Source organism: Aythya marila (genome assembly GCF_965140915.1).
Source record: "Aythya marila genome assembly, chromosome: 3".
Taxonomy (NCBI): Eukaryota; Metazoa; Chordata; class Aves; order Anseriformes; family Anatidae; genus Aythya; species Aythya marila.
The window spans coordinates 119,546,405-119,562,791 of record NC_139044.1 but is presented as its reverse complement, the minus strand read 5'-3'; the positions used below and the strand labels follow the sequence as shown (position 1 = coordinate 119,562,791).

The following is a 16,387-nucleotide window of genomic DNA, read 5'->3' as shown; positions in this document are numbered from 1 at the left end:
CCCATACCCATGCACACACACACACACCAGCACACCCTGCACGTTGGTGCACACACACACACAGAGGTATCACAGCTGCACCCACATGCACACCCACACATACATGTACATGCACAGCCAGACGTGTGCATACACACCAACACACGGGCAGCTGCACAGCCACACACACACAGCACACACGGTTATCCCCGTGCACACTCATACACACACCCACAGCCCCACAGGCACAGCCACACAGGGGCAGTGCCACAACCCCAGGATGTCAGCACCGATCCCACCGCCTCAGCCCCCCCAGGTCCCCTAGGGCTGCCCAGGGACCTGGGGGCTGAGGTGGGGGCAGTGGAGACCCCAGGGGGCAGGGGGACACCCAGGACACCCCAGGGACCATGAGCCCCTTCCCAGCCCTGCTGGGGCAGCAGCAGGCAGCATCCACCTGTCTGTCCCTCTGTCTGTCTGTCTGCCCACCCCCCCATGCCCCCTGTGCAATAGAGGTGACAGGAGGCAGCAGGAGGACCCAGGCGCTTCATTGCCCCCCCGTGGGCAGCAGCCGAGCGCTGGCCCCGGTGAGACCCAGGACAGGGAAGTGGTCGGGGGGTGTGGGGGGGGCAAAACTGATTCTGAGGGCGAGCACAGCCCCGCACCAAGGCCCCCCAGCGCTGTGCAGCCCGAGGGTCCCAGGGCCCCGCAGTGGCTCCAGCACGTCCCCAGGCTCGGGCAGCAGCTCAGTGTCCGGAGATCATGGCCGAGGCCCAGTTTGTGACGGCCAGGGTCGTGTTCTGCAGGTACGCCCAGGAGGAGTAGGTGAGGCTGCTCAGCTGTGCTCTCAGGCAGTCCCACGACACCTCGCCGCTGCAAGAGCGAGGGGCAGGGGTTAGGGGGGGACACACGGGCACCAAACCCTCCCCCCCCAGCTCCCCCGAGGGCAGCACCCACGTGCGGGGGGCACGCGGAGGTGCAGTTCCATGGGGGTGACGCTGACACGCAGCCAGCTGGGGGACCCCCGCGGCACCACCCCAGGGCTCTGGGCACCAGTACCCCCTTCCCTCAGGGCCCAGCTCGCTGCGGGACCCCCGCCAGCCCCCCCAGGGGGGAATTCTCCCCATAACACAAGCCCAGCAGCGCCTCGCTGCCCCTCGTGCAGCTTCAGTCCCAGCCGTACTCACTGGCAGGCATCCAGGCAGTGCTCCCAGCCCCGCTGCAGGGCGGCGGCGCCGTGCTCCAGCAGGGGCAGCAGGCAGCTCCGCAGCAGGAAGAGCAGCAGCTCCCTGACGCACTCGGCGAAGTGCAGCACGGCCTCGGGCACCCGGGACTGGAGCTGTGGGGGCAGGAGCAGGATGGGGTTGGAGAGCTGTGGCGGGCACCTGGCAGCACTGGGCACGGAGATCACTCCTGACCCCCATGCGCCCCGCCAGGGGCTGCCCCTGGCCGCTGGGTGATGCCTGTGCTCTCTGGCATCGCCCTGCCCCACGCTCCCTGCATTGGGCTGTGCACAACACGCCCAGGGACACGTCTGTGCTGCTGGCTCCATGCAGGGGCTGAGGCCACCTCCCTCCTACCCGGCTCCCAGGGCAACAACGAATGGCTCTGGGGCTTCTCCCCGCTCAGCCCTGATGCTGCTGGACTGAGGACTGGGCTAACTGGGGAGATGTGGGACGTGGGCGTCCGCACCCGCTGCTCGCTTCCCACCCAGCACCTCACAGGACCCCGTCCCCGTGCCCTCCTCCCGCGGTGCTCCCCCTCAGCTCCCGTCCTCACCCATTCCAGCAGCCAGGGCAGGTGGTCCCGGGCCCAGGAGAGGTGCGAGGAGCACAGCTCGGAGACGTGCAGCGCCAGCTCCGCCGTCTTCGCCCAGAGCAGCTGCAGAGCGGGCTGCAGGACGGCCGCCCCCCGGGAGCAGCAGGCGGGCAGGGTGCTCTCCAACCACCTGCGGGAGAGCGGAGGCTGAGGCAGCGCCGGCTGCGCCGGCACCAACAGCAAGGCCACGGGAGCACACGTGTACCTGGAGACTGCTGCCACAGCCAGGGGAACGGGAGAACTCAAGGGCTGAGCTGAAAAGCACTTCCAGGAGCACCTGGGGAACGCTTCCCAAGCAAAAAGGGCTCCCTACAGAAATCACCTGGTGCTGCATTAGCAACTTCTCACCCCCTCAGGCGCACGCGCTGCTGCTTGACCGAGTGCCACTGACCTGTACCCCTCCAGGGAGTAGTGGGACGCCTTGTGCCAGGCTTGCTGCGAGGCAGACAGGATGCCGGAGGAGCGGAGCACGCGAGCAGAAGTGGAGGCTGCAAGAGGAGGGAGCAGCCCCTGAGCAGCGTGTTGGCAGGGCTGCAGGCCTCAGGAAGCTGCCTGCAGGGCTCAAAAGCTGCCGGGGGCTGCCCCCCTTTGGTCCCCAGGAGGTTTCCCTGGGCCACACAGCTCAAACTTCCCCAGGAAGTGTTGGGACGTGCCCAGAGCTGATGAAGGGGCCAGGAGCTCCCGGGCCCAGAGGAGCCCAGGCTAAGGCAGCCCCGGGGAATACAGCCCGGGAGGCGGCGGGCAGGGCCGGGGACGTGTCGCCTGCACGGTGACGTGCCCCTGGGACACGGGCTGGCAGCTGAAGGCAGCGGCACGGGATTGGGACGCAGGGGAGGCCGTGGGGACCTGGCTCAGAGCGGGGTGTGCAGGGTGATGGCAGCAGGGCGATCACTGCTTCGGGGCGTGGGTCACCTCCTGGGTCACCTCCTCCCGGCAGAGCCCAGCGAGGGGCGGCGCGGGCCCTACCCTGCAGCGAGCCGTGCGTCCGGACGTCGTGCAGGAGGAAGCCGACGGCGAAGACCAGGCCGATGAGGAGCAGCCGGGACCAGGGGAAGCCACCGCCCTTCATCTTCTGCAGCAGCACCTGGGGGACACCAGCAGGGACCCCGTCACCTCGCTGCTCCCGAGCCTGGCAGCTCCGGCAGCAAAGGACGCCCTCCGTGGGGAAGCCCCGGCGGCCCCCAGGCTGTAGGGTGAGCTTTGGGCTCCTGCACTGCAGGACTTTGTCCCCGTGTGTTCCTCTGCCACCTCCTCACCCCACTTTGCGCCCACCCCCAGCACAGAGCTTCTCTTGGGGGTGCTTTTGCTGCCACAAAACCAGCGCCACAGCAGCTGGCAGGGACCAGCACCGCCTGTCCCCGTGTGTCCCGTGGGTGCTCTGGGGACCGCAGCTCAGCCCCGAGCACCGGCAGCAGGGAGCAGCCAGCCCCCGCCCAGCACCGGGAGCTGAGCCCCGCGCTCACCTTGCAGGCGGCATCGCACGCTGCCACGTCCTGCTCGCTGCCCGGCCCCCGCGCTGCCAGCTCCTCGTTCGTCACCTTGAAGGAGCGAACCGTCTCCTGCAGGGACTGCCGCACCTGGGGGCAGGAGCTGTGCTGCAGAGGGGCGGCGCGGCACCGAGCACCCGGTGCCCACAGCCCGTCCCGGCGGGACCCCAGCAGGGGCACGGGACCACCCCCGGCCGCCCGCCCTTACCTTCCTGCTGCCGTTGTCCCAGGACTCCAGCAGGTGGTTCAGGAGCAAGCTGCAGGGTGGGGGAAACGTGGGCTTGGTCAGCACCCTGAGGAGCAGCGCGGTGCTGCCGGGGCAGGGCTGGATGGCCGGGGTGCAGCCAGCAGCGGGGCGCACAGCCCGCAGTGCCATGGCCCAGTGACCAGAGCCACCAGGGAGCCCAGCCTGCAGGGGCATGGTGGCCCCAGAGAGGGGCCAGTGGTCACAGTGGCCGTGCCTCACAGCCCGCGCTCCACTTGGCCCTGCTCCTGGAGCAGGGCACTGCCTGAAACGCGCCCCAGCAGCCCCGGGTGGCTGTGCCGTGAGCCCCGCAGCTCCCACACAGCAGCCTTGGCAGGTTGGGCAGGGGGCAACCGGCTGCTGGCTGGGACTGCCCGGCTTGCCACCAGCTTCCCAAGGCAGGCCGGCATCGTGCAGCAGCATCCCTGCCCGCGGGAAGCCAGCACCCAGCAGCCAGCCTGGTGTGGGCATGAGGAGGCTCCGACCCCGCTCAATGTGCAGGAGCACCACCGGCCGCAGGCACCCACCTGGACTGGGCGAGGTGCTTGGTGTAGAGCTGCCTCCAGACGCTGAAGCTCAGCGGGTCCACGCTCAGACACTGGCTCATGGAGGCGAGGAGCTGGAAGGAGCACGGCACCCAGCTGCCCTCACGCTGCCGCGGCACGCGCCGTGCCCGAGCGCCCGCTCCCAGCCTCGGGGACCCCGGGGCAACACGGCCCCGGCAGCGCAGCCCCCGCGCCCCCCGCCCCGACCCCCGCTCACCTCCTTGCGCATGGCGGGCGGGCAGCTCGGCGTGGCGCGGGACAGGAAGGAGGGGAAGTAGGTGTGCAGCGTCGCCTCCGGCCTCGCGCCCAGCGCCAGCACCTTCAGGCGTGGGTAGAGCCGCCGCAGCTGCTCCTGCAGGCTGGGGACAGGCACAGCCTGCGGACACCGCCCTGCCACGGGGACACCACCGTCCCCATCCCCACCACGGCCCTGCCACGTGTGCCCGGGAGGTAACCAGCCCGCGAGGCTCCGCAGCCCTCAGCAATCTGACAGCTGCGCACGTAAGGAGGCTGGGGAGCACGAGGGAGCACAGCGCAGTGCAGCGCAGCATTCCCATCTCGCCCCTTCTGCTTTTGGTTCACTGAACAGCCCCGGGAGCACGCGAAGTGCCTGCTGAGTGCTGCTGAGGCACGGAAGGTTGGGTGAGGGCAGCCTGCCTGAGCACTGCATCCCCCCCCATGTGCAGCCTGCGGCCCCTCCTGTCCTCATCCCGCTGGCATTTCCCCACCATGCTTGCTCGGAGCGCTGCTGCCTGTGCCCCTGCCTCCCCCGGGGATGCTGCGTGCCCCCCACAGCCCCACAAAGCCCCCACAGATCAGCCAAGCAAAGGGCTGGGGGCGCTGACCCACACTGCAGAGCCCCGCACACTGCCACATGCCCCCGGGGCGGCACAGCCCTACCTGGGCGACAGCGAGTTGTTGGGCATGAAGGCGAAGTCCAGGAGGGGGAAGAAGTCCTTGGGTCCGATCATACCGAAGCCTTTGGTCAGGTTTGGGTGCACCCTGCAAGGCGTTGGGGAGCGCTGTGGTGGGTGCCAGCCGTGCCGTGCCGGCAGCTCCGTCCGTCCCCCCCCAGCCTCCCCCCACTGTGCTGGTTCACGTCTCACTGGGAGCGCAGCTCAAGCAGGCAGCGCTGCCCAGCTGCCAAAATTGCCTTCCCATGGCCCGCTGCAGCCACGGGGAGAGAAGGAGGCGGCTCCCTGGGACGGTGCAGGCGCAGCTGACGGAGCCCCTGCCCTGTCCCTGTGGCTTTCAGCTTCCCGCAGCACCCTACTAACAGCGGGGCTCCCCCAGCCACAGACTCGCTGGCAAAGTACATGGGGAAAATGGTTTTGTGGGCTTCACTTGCAGTGCCCAGAAGGCAGGGAGGTGTTTGTACTCGCTGCTGGTCTTAGACACCTGCAGCAGGCACGGCCGGTAAATGCAGCTCAGTCGGAGAAGAGAACCGTGGTTGGGTTACAGAAAATTACTTAAGCAGCGGTTCAGAAGGACCAGGAGGAGCTGCTGCACCTCCTGCCCTGCCCTGCAGGAGGCTCTGGCTGCGGCTCTGCTGCACCTCTGTGGCCGGAGACCTCGAGGTGCCCACGCTGGACAAGGCTGCAGGGGCTCGGGACACCAGCCCTGGTCCTGGAACGGCCCCGGGCCCCTGACCCAGGGCACGGCCACGCTGCCAGCACCACGGCACGGCACCACCCCGAGGGGACGGGCAGCTCACAGCCACCCGGTGCCGGGAGGTCCCTGGGGAGGACGGGCTCTGCTCTGCGCCCCTCACTGCGCCCCTCACTGCTCCTCTCACTGCTCCTCTCACTGCTCCTCTCACTGTGCTGCTTCTCACACGCAGCACGTGCACACACACGAGCACAGCACACACACGAAGGCACCAGGGCCGCCTGGGCAGGCTCTGCCCTTGCCGAGACGAAGCCGAGGTTACTCACATCAGCAGCCGGTCCAGGTAGGCAACAGCGTACGGGGAGAGCGCCTTGATCCCGAGCACCGGGAGCATGACTCCGAGCCACACTGCGGAACAGAGAGGCCATCAGCACGCAGGGACGAGGCCCCCCGCAGCACCCCTGGGTGCTAGGCATGGGCAAGCTGCTCCCACCGGCACCCAGCTCCTCACGTGGCAGAGGAGGACTGGAGCCCCAGCACTGCAGCTGCATTAAAACCCAGGGCAGGGCTGCAGCCCCGCACTGACCGCCTGGCTCCTGACTGCAGGACAGCCCCTGGGAGCAGCAGCACCTCACAGGGGCACGGCCCTGATGGAGAGTGGGGCCCAGCGGCACCCCCTGCCCTGGCACCAGGGCCCAGCATGAGAGCCCAGCCCAATCCTCCGGGATAAACGGGCTGCTGGCCGAGCAGCAATAAGCCACTTCTCAGTGTTTGGAGCAGTGACATCGTATAGCTCCGTGTGTTTACTCGTCTATAAACACACTCCAGCACACAGCCCTCCCGCTGCTGCGGCGGCAGCTAATGTTTAACATATATGGTTACGAAACGGGGGCAGGCACAGGGCTTAACGAGCTTAATGGGAGCGATCCCAGACCCCAGACAGCAAACTGTGCAGTGCTGGGGACGCCGCGCGGCATCCCACCAGCACCACGTGCTGTCACTGCAGCAGCTGCCTGCAGCATGTCCCCACACCCTGACCTCGAGCCGTCGCCCACGCACCGCCTGCGGCTGCCCCGGGACCCTGCCCCCGTCCTGGAGCCCCCGTCACAGCACGCCACAGCTCTGGACGCACAGGCTCCCCACTCTCACCTCTCAGGCCTTCAGCGAGGTCGGTGAAGCCGGCTTGCCCCAGCGCCCAGAGGATGGTCAGGCACTTGGCTGGCCTGTTCTGGTGGGACCGCAGCAGCTCCAGGTACTGCAAGGAGCAAGGGGCAGCCGCTCAGTGGGACGTCCGTCTGTCCGTCCGTCCGTCTCACTGCGGCACCCAGTGGGTGGCTCTGAGCCACGGCTCCTCCATCGGGGTGCCAGAGGCCCCCACCAGATGAACACGGCGCCAGCAGGCTCGTGGCTGCCAGAGCCTGGGGACCCGCAGAAGTGGCACAGGCTACGGGTGGCAGAGCCTCCAGCACCCACCTGCTCGGAAGGAGGGGGCACCAAAACCTCTCGTTCTGGCCCCATAATGTCTGCGCAGAGCCCAGTAGACGCAGCCCGCTCCCTGCCAGGGATGGCTACGTGTGGAGCATGGGCAGGGGTCGGAGCCTTGGAGGCCAGCGGGATGCCAGCACCCCGAGGGGCACCAGTGCTGTGGGGGGGCACAGGGTGGGCTCCTGCATGTGCTGAGTGTGCCAAGCACAGGAGCTCCACGCGTAGGGCAATGCAGAGAGCTCCCAGGGCACCTGCAATGCGTGCCCGCTAATTACTCGCTGCCAGGCCCAGAAACACTGCGGGTGTGGGCAGGACCCTCCGTGAGGACAGAGGGGTCGGGTGCTGCTCCGGCTGCAGCCCAGCACCAGCACACACCCACACACCCTGCTCACCTTGCCCAGGTTCGCGGTGGCGATTTTGGGCCTGTCCAGCAGCACCGCCTGGATGCAGATCCTGTACCCGTGCAGGGACTCCCCTGGAAGAGCAGAGAGGGACGCGCTCAGACACGGCCACGCACGGGCACCCGGCCCAGCACCTCCCCGAGGGCACGCGGGCAGGCTGCCCGTCTCGCCCCACGCAGGGGAACTCTGCTCCTGGCACAGGCAGCCAGCAGTGGAAGCGTTCTCACGGTCAGAAACCTCCCACCTGGGGTCTTGTCCAGCTCCTGCAGCATGGTGTAGATGCAGTGGTCGAAGAAGAGCTCCAGCACGCTGGAAGACTTTCCCAGCAGGGATTTGATGATGTTCCTCAGCTCTTTGTTCACAAGACAGTACGGGTAATCTGAAGGCAACACAGAGCAAGGAGCAAGTCAGCGAGCGCTGGCGCAGCCGCGGTGCAAACCCTGCCCAGCAGGCACAGGGCAGCACCTCCAGGCCCAGGAGTGCCTCCTGCAATTATCCCGCCGTGCTCAGCACCAAGTGCCCTCTGTTACACGTCGGTGCTGCAGGGTACAGGCAGCTTCTGAGAAGGGAACCCTGCTCTCCCTCCCACTGTCCCCCCCAGCGATGCGTGCTCCCAAGCATGGGCAGAGCAGGAGGCTCCGTGAGAGGCGTGGGGGTACCCGCGAGCAGACGGCTCGGTGCCGTGCCACTGCACACAGCCTGGGGGGCCCTATGCTGAAGGGAGGCCCGGGGAAAGTTTCTAACTTGCCAGCTACACAGATGACTTCAGTGCTCTTGGCAGTCAGAGAAAAGTTAAATCAGAGATATCACAAAAATCAGCCAAACACAAACCCTATAAAATATGTCAAATTAAGATCAGAGTCCTGTGTTACCTAAGCACCTACTAAAGGCAGTTCTGGGAGGGAAAAAACAAGCAGCCCCAAGAAAGCCCCGAGCATCTCAACTGGCAGTGAATGAGCACAGACTTTGGGGCAGGCTCAGCCCCGTCTATCTCAGATGAAAACAGATTTTTCCTTTAGATTTCCAGTGACTGTTCCGCCCTGTCCACCCTGATGCTTCTAAAACCCATCTCTGATGCCAGCTGTCCTTTAACCTTTACTCTTTAAGAGCCCGTACACCACACAGGCTGCAAAGTGGGAGCCCCGGCGCTTCCTGCAGCACCAACAGAAGCACGGAGCAGGCAGTGCCCCCCAGCCACCCCCCCATGTCCCCGCGGTGCCACCAGGCGCAGCAGGCGGGTGCCACTAACCATGGGCATGCTGGCTGAGCGTGGGGTCACTCTTGGGCGCCTGCAGCTTGTAGTTGAGGTAGCCGGCCAGGTCCTTCACCCAGACGGAGGGGTTCTCGGGGAACATGCTCTGGCTCTTGTCCAGCTCCTTCTGCAGGTCCGCCATGTCGAGCTGCGGATGACAGAGGTCCCCTGAGACACGCAGACCCCAGCAGGGGAAGAGAGGAGCTGGTTCTGGTGCACCAGGGAGCGTGGGGCCGAGGCGCTGCCCTCCCTGCCCTGAGACCACTGGCCTCGTTCTGTTTCTTAATAGTAACAAAGGCTCCTGAGGAACAGAAACCATGTTGGAAGTTGTGCTCACTGCCTGTCCTCACAGCTGCACTGGGTTCCCCTTTCTGCCCTTGGGCACCCACCGGCTCCACAGCTGCAGGGGCTGGGCTGCACCGAGCCCCACTCGGCCAGCAGCCCCCACAACAAGCCCTGGCCATGAGCAGCGCGCTCCTTGCCTTCCTCCTGCCATGTTACTGCCACAGAACGTGCCCATCGTCTGCTCCTGCCCTCAGCCAGCCAGCCCCCATCTACCTGAACCTCAAGGAGCTCAGGAGCTGCAGCAAGACTTCGACAGCTGCTCACCATTTTGCACCCAGCCTGACATTTGTCAGCTGCAGTCACCGGGCACTATTAGATCTGAGCCGGAAAGCCTTTTGTTGTGCGCTTCTTTAAGCAACTACTTCGAAGAGAAGAATAAAAAACAAAAAAATAGCTGCTGCTGTGTCAAAAAAACAAACATAACCAGCAGCAGAGCTGAGGGGGCAGCAGTCCCATGAGGGCCCAGCAGCACTGGGGGCCATGAGGCTTCCAGCCCGGGGCTGCTCTGGTTGAGGAGCATCCTCCAGGGCCCGCAGCCCTGACACGCGCTGGGTGGCTCCGACGTGTGCCCGGGGCAGGGGCTGAACGGGGACCGGGGCTCGCGTTGGGCACAAGCAGGGCTCGGGCTCCGGGTTACGGCCGGGAGCTGTGAGCCCCGCAGCCGTGGGAGCGAGGATTTTGGGGGTTTCCCTGCGGAACCCGCCCGTGCCCGGCGCCACGAGGAGCGGCGGGACCGAGACGGAGACGGAGCCGGACGGGTTCTGCAGAGCCGCTGCCGCCAGACGGGGGGGGCGGGAGCGTCCCGGGGGCAGGGCAGGGGCCGGGGCCGGGGCTCCCGGCAGACAGGGAGGGGGCGCGGGCACGAACCAGAAATTCCCCCCCGGCCGCCCCGACCGCGCGGCCCTCGGAGAGCGGCACCGGGGGCGGGGAGGCCCCGGGGCACCCCCGGCCCGCAGCGGGACCCCTCGGGGCCGCATCCCCCGGGGCGCCCCCACCCCCAGCACCTCCCGGCCGCCCGGTGCCTCCATCCCGGTACCGCCCCGGGGCTGTGCGGGGGTCCCGGGGGAGCACTCACCGCTCTCAGGGCTTCCTCCAGCGAGCGGAACCGGCCGGGCTTGGGGCCGCCGTCGGCCGCCGCCTTCCTGCCGCTCCTCCCGCCCTGCTGCCGCCGCGCCGCCTGCTCGGCCGCCGCCTCCCGGCCCGGCCTCTTCGCCGCCTTCTCCGGGCCAGGCTCGGAGCCGCCGCCAGCTGCGCCCCCGGGAGCTGCGGGGGGAGCGCGGGGACGGTGAGAGCGCGACGGGACCCCGGGACCCCGGCCCCGCGCCCCCCCGGCCCCGCGCCCCCCGCCGCAGCCCCGCACTCACGGGCCGGGGCCGGCACCCGCCCGGCGTTGGCCTCCCCCGCGGCGCGGCGGCCGCCGGAGCCCCCCGCGGGGCGGCGCCCCCTGCGCACCACCTCCCAGCGCCCGCCGCCCGCCGCCGCCATCGCCGGACCCGGACCCGGAGCCCAGGGGCGGGGCGGGGCGCGCTCAGTGGCTGCCCGCAGGAACACGTGCACCGCCAGGCGGCTGCCACGTCTCCGCCCCGCCCCTCCGGCAACGTCACCGCCACGCCCCCCGCTGGGAACGCCCCCATGGGGACAGGCCCACAGGTGGGAGGGGCGGGGAGCGAGCGGACTGGAGGCGGGGCTCTGGTGTGGGAGGCGTGTCCATGCAGATAAGGGAACCCGCGGCATGCCGGGACCAAGCCCGCGCCACGCGGGGCGCCCCTTGAGCCCCCCGTGGGCGCGGAGCGGGCTCGGGGCGTGGGCGCGGGGCGGGGCGCGGAGGGGTCGTCGGGAGGGCCCGGGGTGGGCTCTTGGGGCTGGTGTCCGTGTGCTGGGGGTGCGTGCGCTGTGGTGGGTGCGGGTGGTCGGGGAGGCGGGGGCATACTTACCTGGCAGGGGAGACACCATGATCAGGCAGGTGGTTTTCCCAGGGCGAGGCTCATCCCCTGCACTCCGGGTGTGCTGACCCCTGCGATTTCCCCAAATGCGGGAAACTCGACTGCATAATTTGTGGTAGTGGGGGACTGCGTTCGCGCTCTCCCCTGGTTCTGCGGTGCAAAGACAGAGCTGCTGTCGGGGCGTTCCCTCTTCTTTCTTTCTTCCTTCTCCGCGGGCGGTTTTCTGGGGCTGCGGTTCGGCTCTTGTCCCGCGTGGGCTGCCCGGAGCCCACGCGCTGCGGGAGCGCAGCGCCAGCTCCTGGCGAGCTCCCGGTTCACCTGGGGGGAAAGGAGCGGGCGTGGCTCTAGGGGAAGGTCCAACGGGAGCCCCCTCCCCTCGCTCTGGGCCTGGGCCCACGCACCCCCCCCCCCCCCCCCGGTGCAGCTGCGGGGCTGCCCCAACGCCGGCTGCCTGGGGAGACGAGGTCTGACCCGGCGCAGCTCCGTGGGGCAAGAACGTTCTGGAAGGGGCAGGAGCCAGAAGTTGTGCGCCGTGGTGTTCAGAAAGGGGCCCTAAAGAATCAGTCAGCAGCACCTACCTGTCAAGCTGCAGCAGAGAACTGACTTTTCCTTTTCTTGTTAGCTTTCTTTTTTCCCCTCGATGATTTCACTTCTCATTCCTGTAAGCTTGATTAATCCTGGGTCCCAGAAGGATCCAGAAGGATCCTGGGTGTTCCTCTGCTGGTGCATCACAAACTGGGGCAGGAGGCAGCCGTGGACCCTGCTGGGCCCCGCAGGGCAGGAGCAGTGGAGTCAGCGTGGTTTAACTCTGCTGGGTTTTACGCAAGGGTTTTACCCAGCTGGGCAGCCGAGCTCCACCTCAGCCGCTCTCTCACTCCCCCTCCTCAAAGCAGAGAAAATACGATGCAAAGGGCTCAAGGGGTGAGATAAGGATGGGGAGATCACTCATCAGTTATCACGGGTAAAACAGACCCCGCAGAGGGAGATTAATAAAGTGTAACACCTCTTACTAACCAGATGGAGCTGTGAGAAACAACCACAACAAATAAAGACACCTTCCCCTCCTCGAGCAGCGCAGGGCAATGGGGGCTGCGGTCAGTCCCTGACGCTTTGTTCCTGCCGCTCCTCGGTTCCGCTCTGCCCCTGCTCCCCATGGGCTCCTCTCCACGGGCTGCAGCTCCGGCCCGGGGCCTGCTCCTGCGGGGGCTCTCCATGGACCGCAGCCTCCTCCAGGCCACAGCCACCGGCTCCACCGGGGGCTCCTCCACCCATGAGGGGGCTGCAGCGTGGAGATCGGCTCCATGTGGGACCCATGGGTGCAGGGGCACAGCCTGCTCCACCAGGGGCCTCTCCAAGGGCCGCAGGGGAACTGCTGCTGTGAGCCTGGAGCACCTCCTGCCTCCTGCTGCACTCCCCTGGGGGCTGCAGGGCTGCTTCTCACTCCTCTCTCCCAGCTCCTGTTGCACAGCAGGGTTTTATTCTTTTTCTTTTTTCCCTTTTTCTTTCCTCCCCCCTTTCTTAACTCTGCACTCTCGGAAGAACAAACAACGTTACTTATCGGCTTGGCTCCAGCCAGTGGCGGGTCCAGAGCTGGCTCGAACTGCCCCTTATCTGCCTTGGGGCAGCTTCTTGGTTCTTCTCCCAGAGGCCACCCCTGCCCCACCGACCCGACCCGGGAAGGCACGGGGCTGCCCCGCACCCAGCGAGAGACCCCGAGAGCCTCCGAGGCGCCCGCTCGGCTCCCCCCGCCCCCCCCGTACCTCCGCAGCACCAGGACACCGGCAGAGCCCCTTAGACGATACTCCGGGCAGTACTGCAATAGGAACCACCACCAGCTCTGTCTTTGCACCGCAGAACCAGGGGAGAGCGCGAACGCAGTCCCCCACTACCACAAATTATGCAGTCGAGTTTCCCGCATTTGGGGAAATCGCAGGGGTCAGCACACCCGGAGTGCAGGGGATGAGCCTCGCCCTGGGAAAACCACCTGCCTGATCATGGTGTCTCCCCTGCCAGGTAAGTATGCCCCCGCCTCCCCGAACACCCGCACCCACCACAGCGCACGCACCCCCAGCACACGGACACCAGCCCCAAGAGCCCACCCCGGGCCCTCCCGACGACCCCTCCGCGCCCCGCCCCGCGCCCACGCCCCGAGCCCGCTCCGCGCCCACGGGAAGCTCAAGGGGCGCCCCGCGTGGCGTGGGCTTGGTCCCGGCATGCAGCGCGTCCCTGATCTGCATGGACACGCCCCCACGCTCACAGGCCACGCCCCTCTCTCGCTCTGGCCGCAGCGAGACGCAGAGCGGGGGCTGTGCAGGGGCAGCAGTTTGTGCGGGGGAAATCCTAGCTAAGGGAGACAGGAGGAGCACTGCGAGATCGGGAAAAACAAAAATCACGGGCCCTCTGGTCACGAGAGAAGAAGGAAAAAAAAGGAAAAGGAGAAATTAGCGGTTGGCCACATCAAATTGCACGTGTAGGGTACAGGAGGGCATCGAGCGGGCGGTGAACTTGCAGGACTCAAGTGAGGAAATGGGAAAAATCAGGTGCCGGGCAATGGGGAGATGAGGTCAGGATAAACTCCTACTATGCAAGATGCCCACAATGCAATCACAAATGAGATAGCTTCACAGAAGGTCCTGTCTGAGGAAAATTACTGAGATTTTTCCCACGGCAGTCCCAGTCATTCAAGGTGTAGAAGCCCCTAGGAGCGGCTGGCCCAGCCCTCAGCCCAGCAGTGATGAGCCCACCACTAAAGCAGTTCCACACCAACACGTTTCCTGCAGACCTCCAGGGATGGCGACTCGCCCCCTGCCCTGGGCAGCCCATTCCAGCACCGCACAGCCCCCTCAGTAAAGCAATGTCTCCTAATTTCCATCTCTGGTGGTTTTACTCGGGTGGGCAGCCAAGCTCCACCACAGCCGCTCTCTCACTCCCCCTCCTCAAAGAGGAACGGGGAGAAAATACAATGAGAAGGGCTCAGGGGTTGAGATAAGGACAGGGAGATCACGCAGCAATTATTTTAACGAGCAAAACAGGCTCAGCATAGGGAGAAAGTAAGATTTATTACCTATCAAGCTAGAGAAGTGAGAAACAAAGGAAAGAAACCAAAAGCACCTTCCCCCCCATCCACCCTCTTCCACCTCCTCCCCCCGAGCGGCGCAGGGGAACGGGGGAATGGGTGTTATGGTCAGTCTACAGCGCTTCTTCTCTGCCGCTCCTTCTCGGTCACTCTCGTCCCCTGTGCTGTGGGGTCCCACCCACGGGATGCAGTCCTTGATGAACTGATCCGGCGTGGGCTTCCCACAGGCAGCAGCTCTTCCAGAACTGCTCCAGATATGGGTCCGTACCACGGGGTCCATCCCTCAGGAGAAAACTGCTCCAACCTGGCTCCCTCACGGGCAGCAGCTCCTGCCAGGTCACCTGCTCCTGCGTGGGCTCCTCTCCACGGGCTACAGGTCCGGCCCGGAATCTGCTCCGGCAGGGGTCTTCCACAGGCGGCAGCCTCCGTCGGTGCAGGGCCACCTGCTCCACCGTGGTCTCCTCCACGGGCTGCAGCGTGGAACCCTGCTGCACCGTGGTACTCCATGGGCTGCAGGGGGACAGCCTGCTTCACCATGGGCCTCACCACAGGCCGCAGGGGACTTCTGCTCCGGCGCCTGGAGCACCTCTCCCCCTCCTTCTTCACTGACCTTGGCACCTGCAAGGCTTTTACAGGTAAATGACTGGCTGACGGGGTGGTGTCTGGACCAGGGATTTGGGTATTTTGATCTTGGGCCGTCCTTTGAGAGGCTGGGTATGTGGGCTACGGACAGACACCAAGTGGGACGCAAGTGTGTTGGGGAGCAAGCTCTCTGGGCTGATTACCAGGGCTTTAAACTAGGTTTGATGGGGGAAGGGAGGGGAGCCAAAGGTGACAGAGAAGGGCTGGGTAAGTCGTCACTGCTGTCACTGTTGAAGACAGGGAAAAACTTCTGAGCTCTCCCATAGGATTGTCTGAGGGCTCCTCAGAGAAGGTAGCGTTCCCGATCCCCCGTCCAGTATCTTCCTCTTGCATCCCCCCTGGGGTAACTGCACCTGGTGGGACAGCTCGCATGGCTGGAACGCAGTCATGGAGGGCTCTGTCCTCTTTGGGAAAGACAGGCTGGGGAAGCGAGGGGGTGGGGTTGCCCTTTATGTGAGGGAGCAATTAGAGCTGGGGGAGAGTGAGGGGCAAGTGGAGAGCTTGTGGGTGAGAATTAAGGGGTGGGCTGGTATGGGAGATACGGTGGTGGGGGTCTACTACAGGTCTCCAGATCAGGAGGAGGAGGTCGATGAGGCCTTCTACGAGCAGCTGCTAGTAGCCTCACGATCACGAGCGCTGGTCCTCATGGGGGACTTCAGTTACCCAGACATCTGCTGGGTAAGCAACTCGGCCAGGCACGAGCAGTCCAAAGGGTTCCTACAATGTGTTGAGGACAATTTTCTGATGCAGGTGGTGGAGGAGCCGACGAGGCAGGGGGTGCTCCTGGACCTCGTTCTTACCAACAGGGATGGCCTTGTTAGGGATGTGAAGGTTGGGGGCAGCTTGGGATGCAGTGACCAGGAGATGGTGGAGAACCAGATGGAACGAGGCAAAGGAAGTAAGGCTAAAAGCAGGATTGCTACCCTGGACTTCCAAAGAGCCAACTTCGACCCCTTTTGGGACCTGCTTGGGAGTATCTCATGGGATAGGCCAGAAGGAAAGGGTGCTTGTGAGAGCTGGGCTACATTTAAGCAGCACTTCTTCCAAGCTCAGGATCGGTGCATCCCGAAGAATAGGAAATTGGGGAAGGGGGGCAGGAAACCCGCGTGGATGAGCAAGGAGCTCATCGATAAGATCAAAAGGAAGAGGAAGGTTTATGAAATGAGGAAAAAGGGCCTGGCCGAGATGGGGCCGGGCGGGGAGGGGCGGGGCCGAGCAGAGCACGGGGCTGTGGGCGGGGAGAGGGCTGCGGGGCGGGGCCTCAGCAACGGCCAGAGCGAGAGAGGGGCGTGGCCGGTGAGCGTGGGGGCGTGTCCATGCAGATCAGGGAGACCGCGCCGCATGCCGGGACCAAGCCCACGCCACGCGGGGCGCCCCTTGAGCCCCCCGTGGGCGCGGAGCGGGCTCGGGGCGTGGGCGCGGGGCGGGGCGCGGAGGGGTCGTCGGGAGGGCCCGGGGTGGGCTCTTGGGGCTGGTGTCCGTGTGCTGGGGGTGCGTGCGCTGTGGTGGGTGCGGGTGTTCGGGGAGGCGGGGGCATACTTACCTGGCAGGGGAGACACCATGAT

The 16,387-nt window shown here is 65.9% G+C and overlaps 1 protein-coding gene and 1 long non-coding RNA gene across 3 annotated transcripts; both read right to left on the bottom strand.

The window, feature by feature from the left end:
* Positions 1–507: 507 nt before the first annotated feature.
* TMEM214 (transmembrane protein 214) lies at positions 508–10,682 on the bottom strand. 2 transcript variants are annotated; one of them, XM_082755741.1, is made up of 17 exons: positions 10,526–10,681; positions 10,237–10,424; positions 8,814–8,964; positions 7,809–7,943; positions 7,556–7,638; positions 6,828–6,933; positions 6,005–6,086; positions 4,971–5,072; positions 4,288–4,429; positions 4,053–4,144; positions 3,490–3,538; positions 3,258–3,371; positions 2,761–2,878; positions 2,186–2,282; positions 1,756–1,924; positions 1,164–1,315; positions 508–849 (listed from the first exon to the last, which is right to left on the bottom strand). In XM_082755741.1, the coding sequence occupies exons 1-17, from the start codon at positions 10,644–10,646 to the stop codon at positions 723–725; spliced, it is 2,028 nt and encodes a 675-aa protein (XP_082611867.1). In that variant the 5' UTR covers positions 10,647–10,681; the 3' UTR covers positions 508–722. The 2 variants fall into 2 exon arrangements, with proteins under 2 accessions (XP_082611867.1, XP_082611868.1); XM_082755742.1 differs by lacking the exons at positions 508–849; positions 1,164–1,315 and adding an exon at positions 2,000–2,103 and having other exon boundaries at positions 1,788–1,924; positions 10,526–10,682.
* A 421-nt stretch (positions 10,683–11,103) lies between these two features.
* On the bottom strand, positions 11,104–12,902 carry LOC309876046. The gene is made up of 3 exons (XR_014317111.1): positions 12,865–12,902; positions 11,683–11,864; positions 11,104–11,422 (listed from the first exon to the last, which is right to left on the bottom strand). It is a non-coding gene; the product is annotated as an uncharacterized lncRNA (long non-coding RNA).
* Between the last annotated feature and the right edge of the window lie 3,485 nt (positions 12,903–16,387).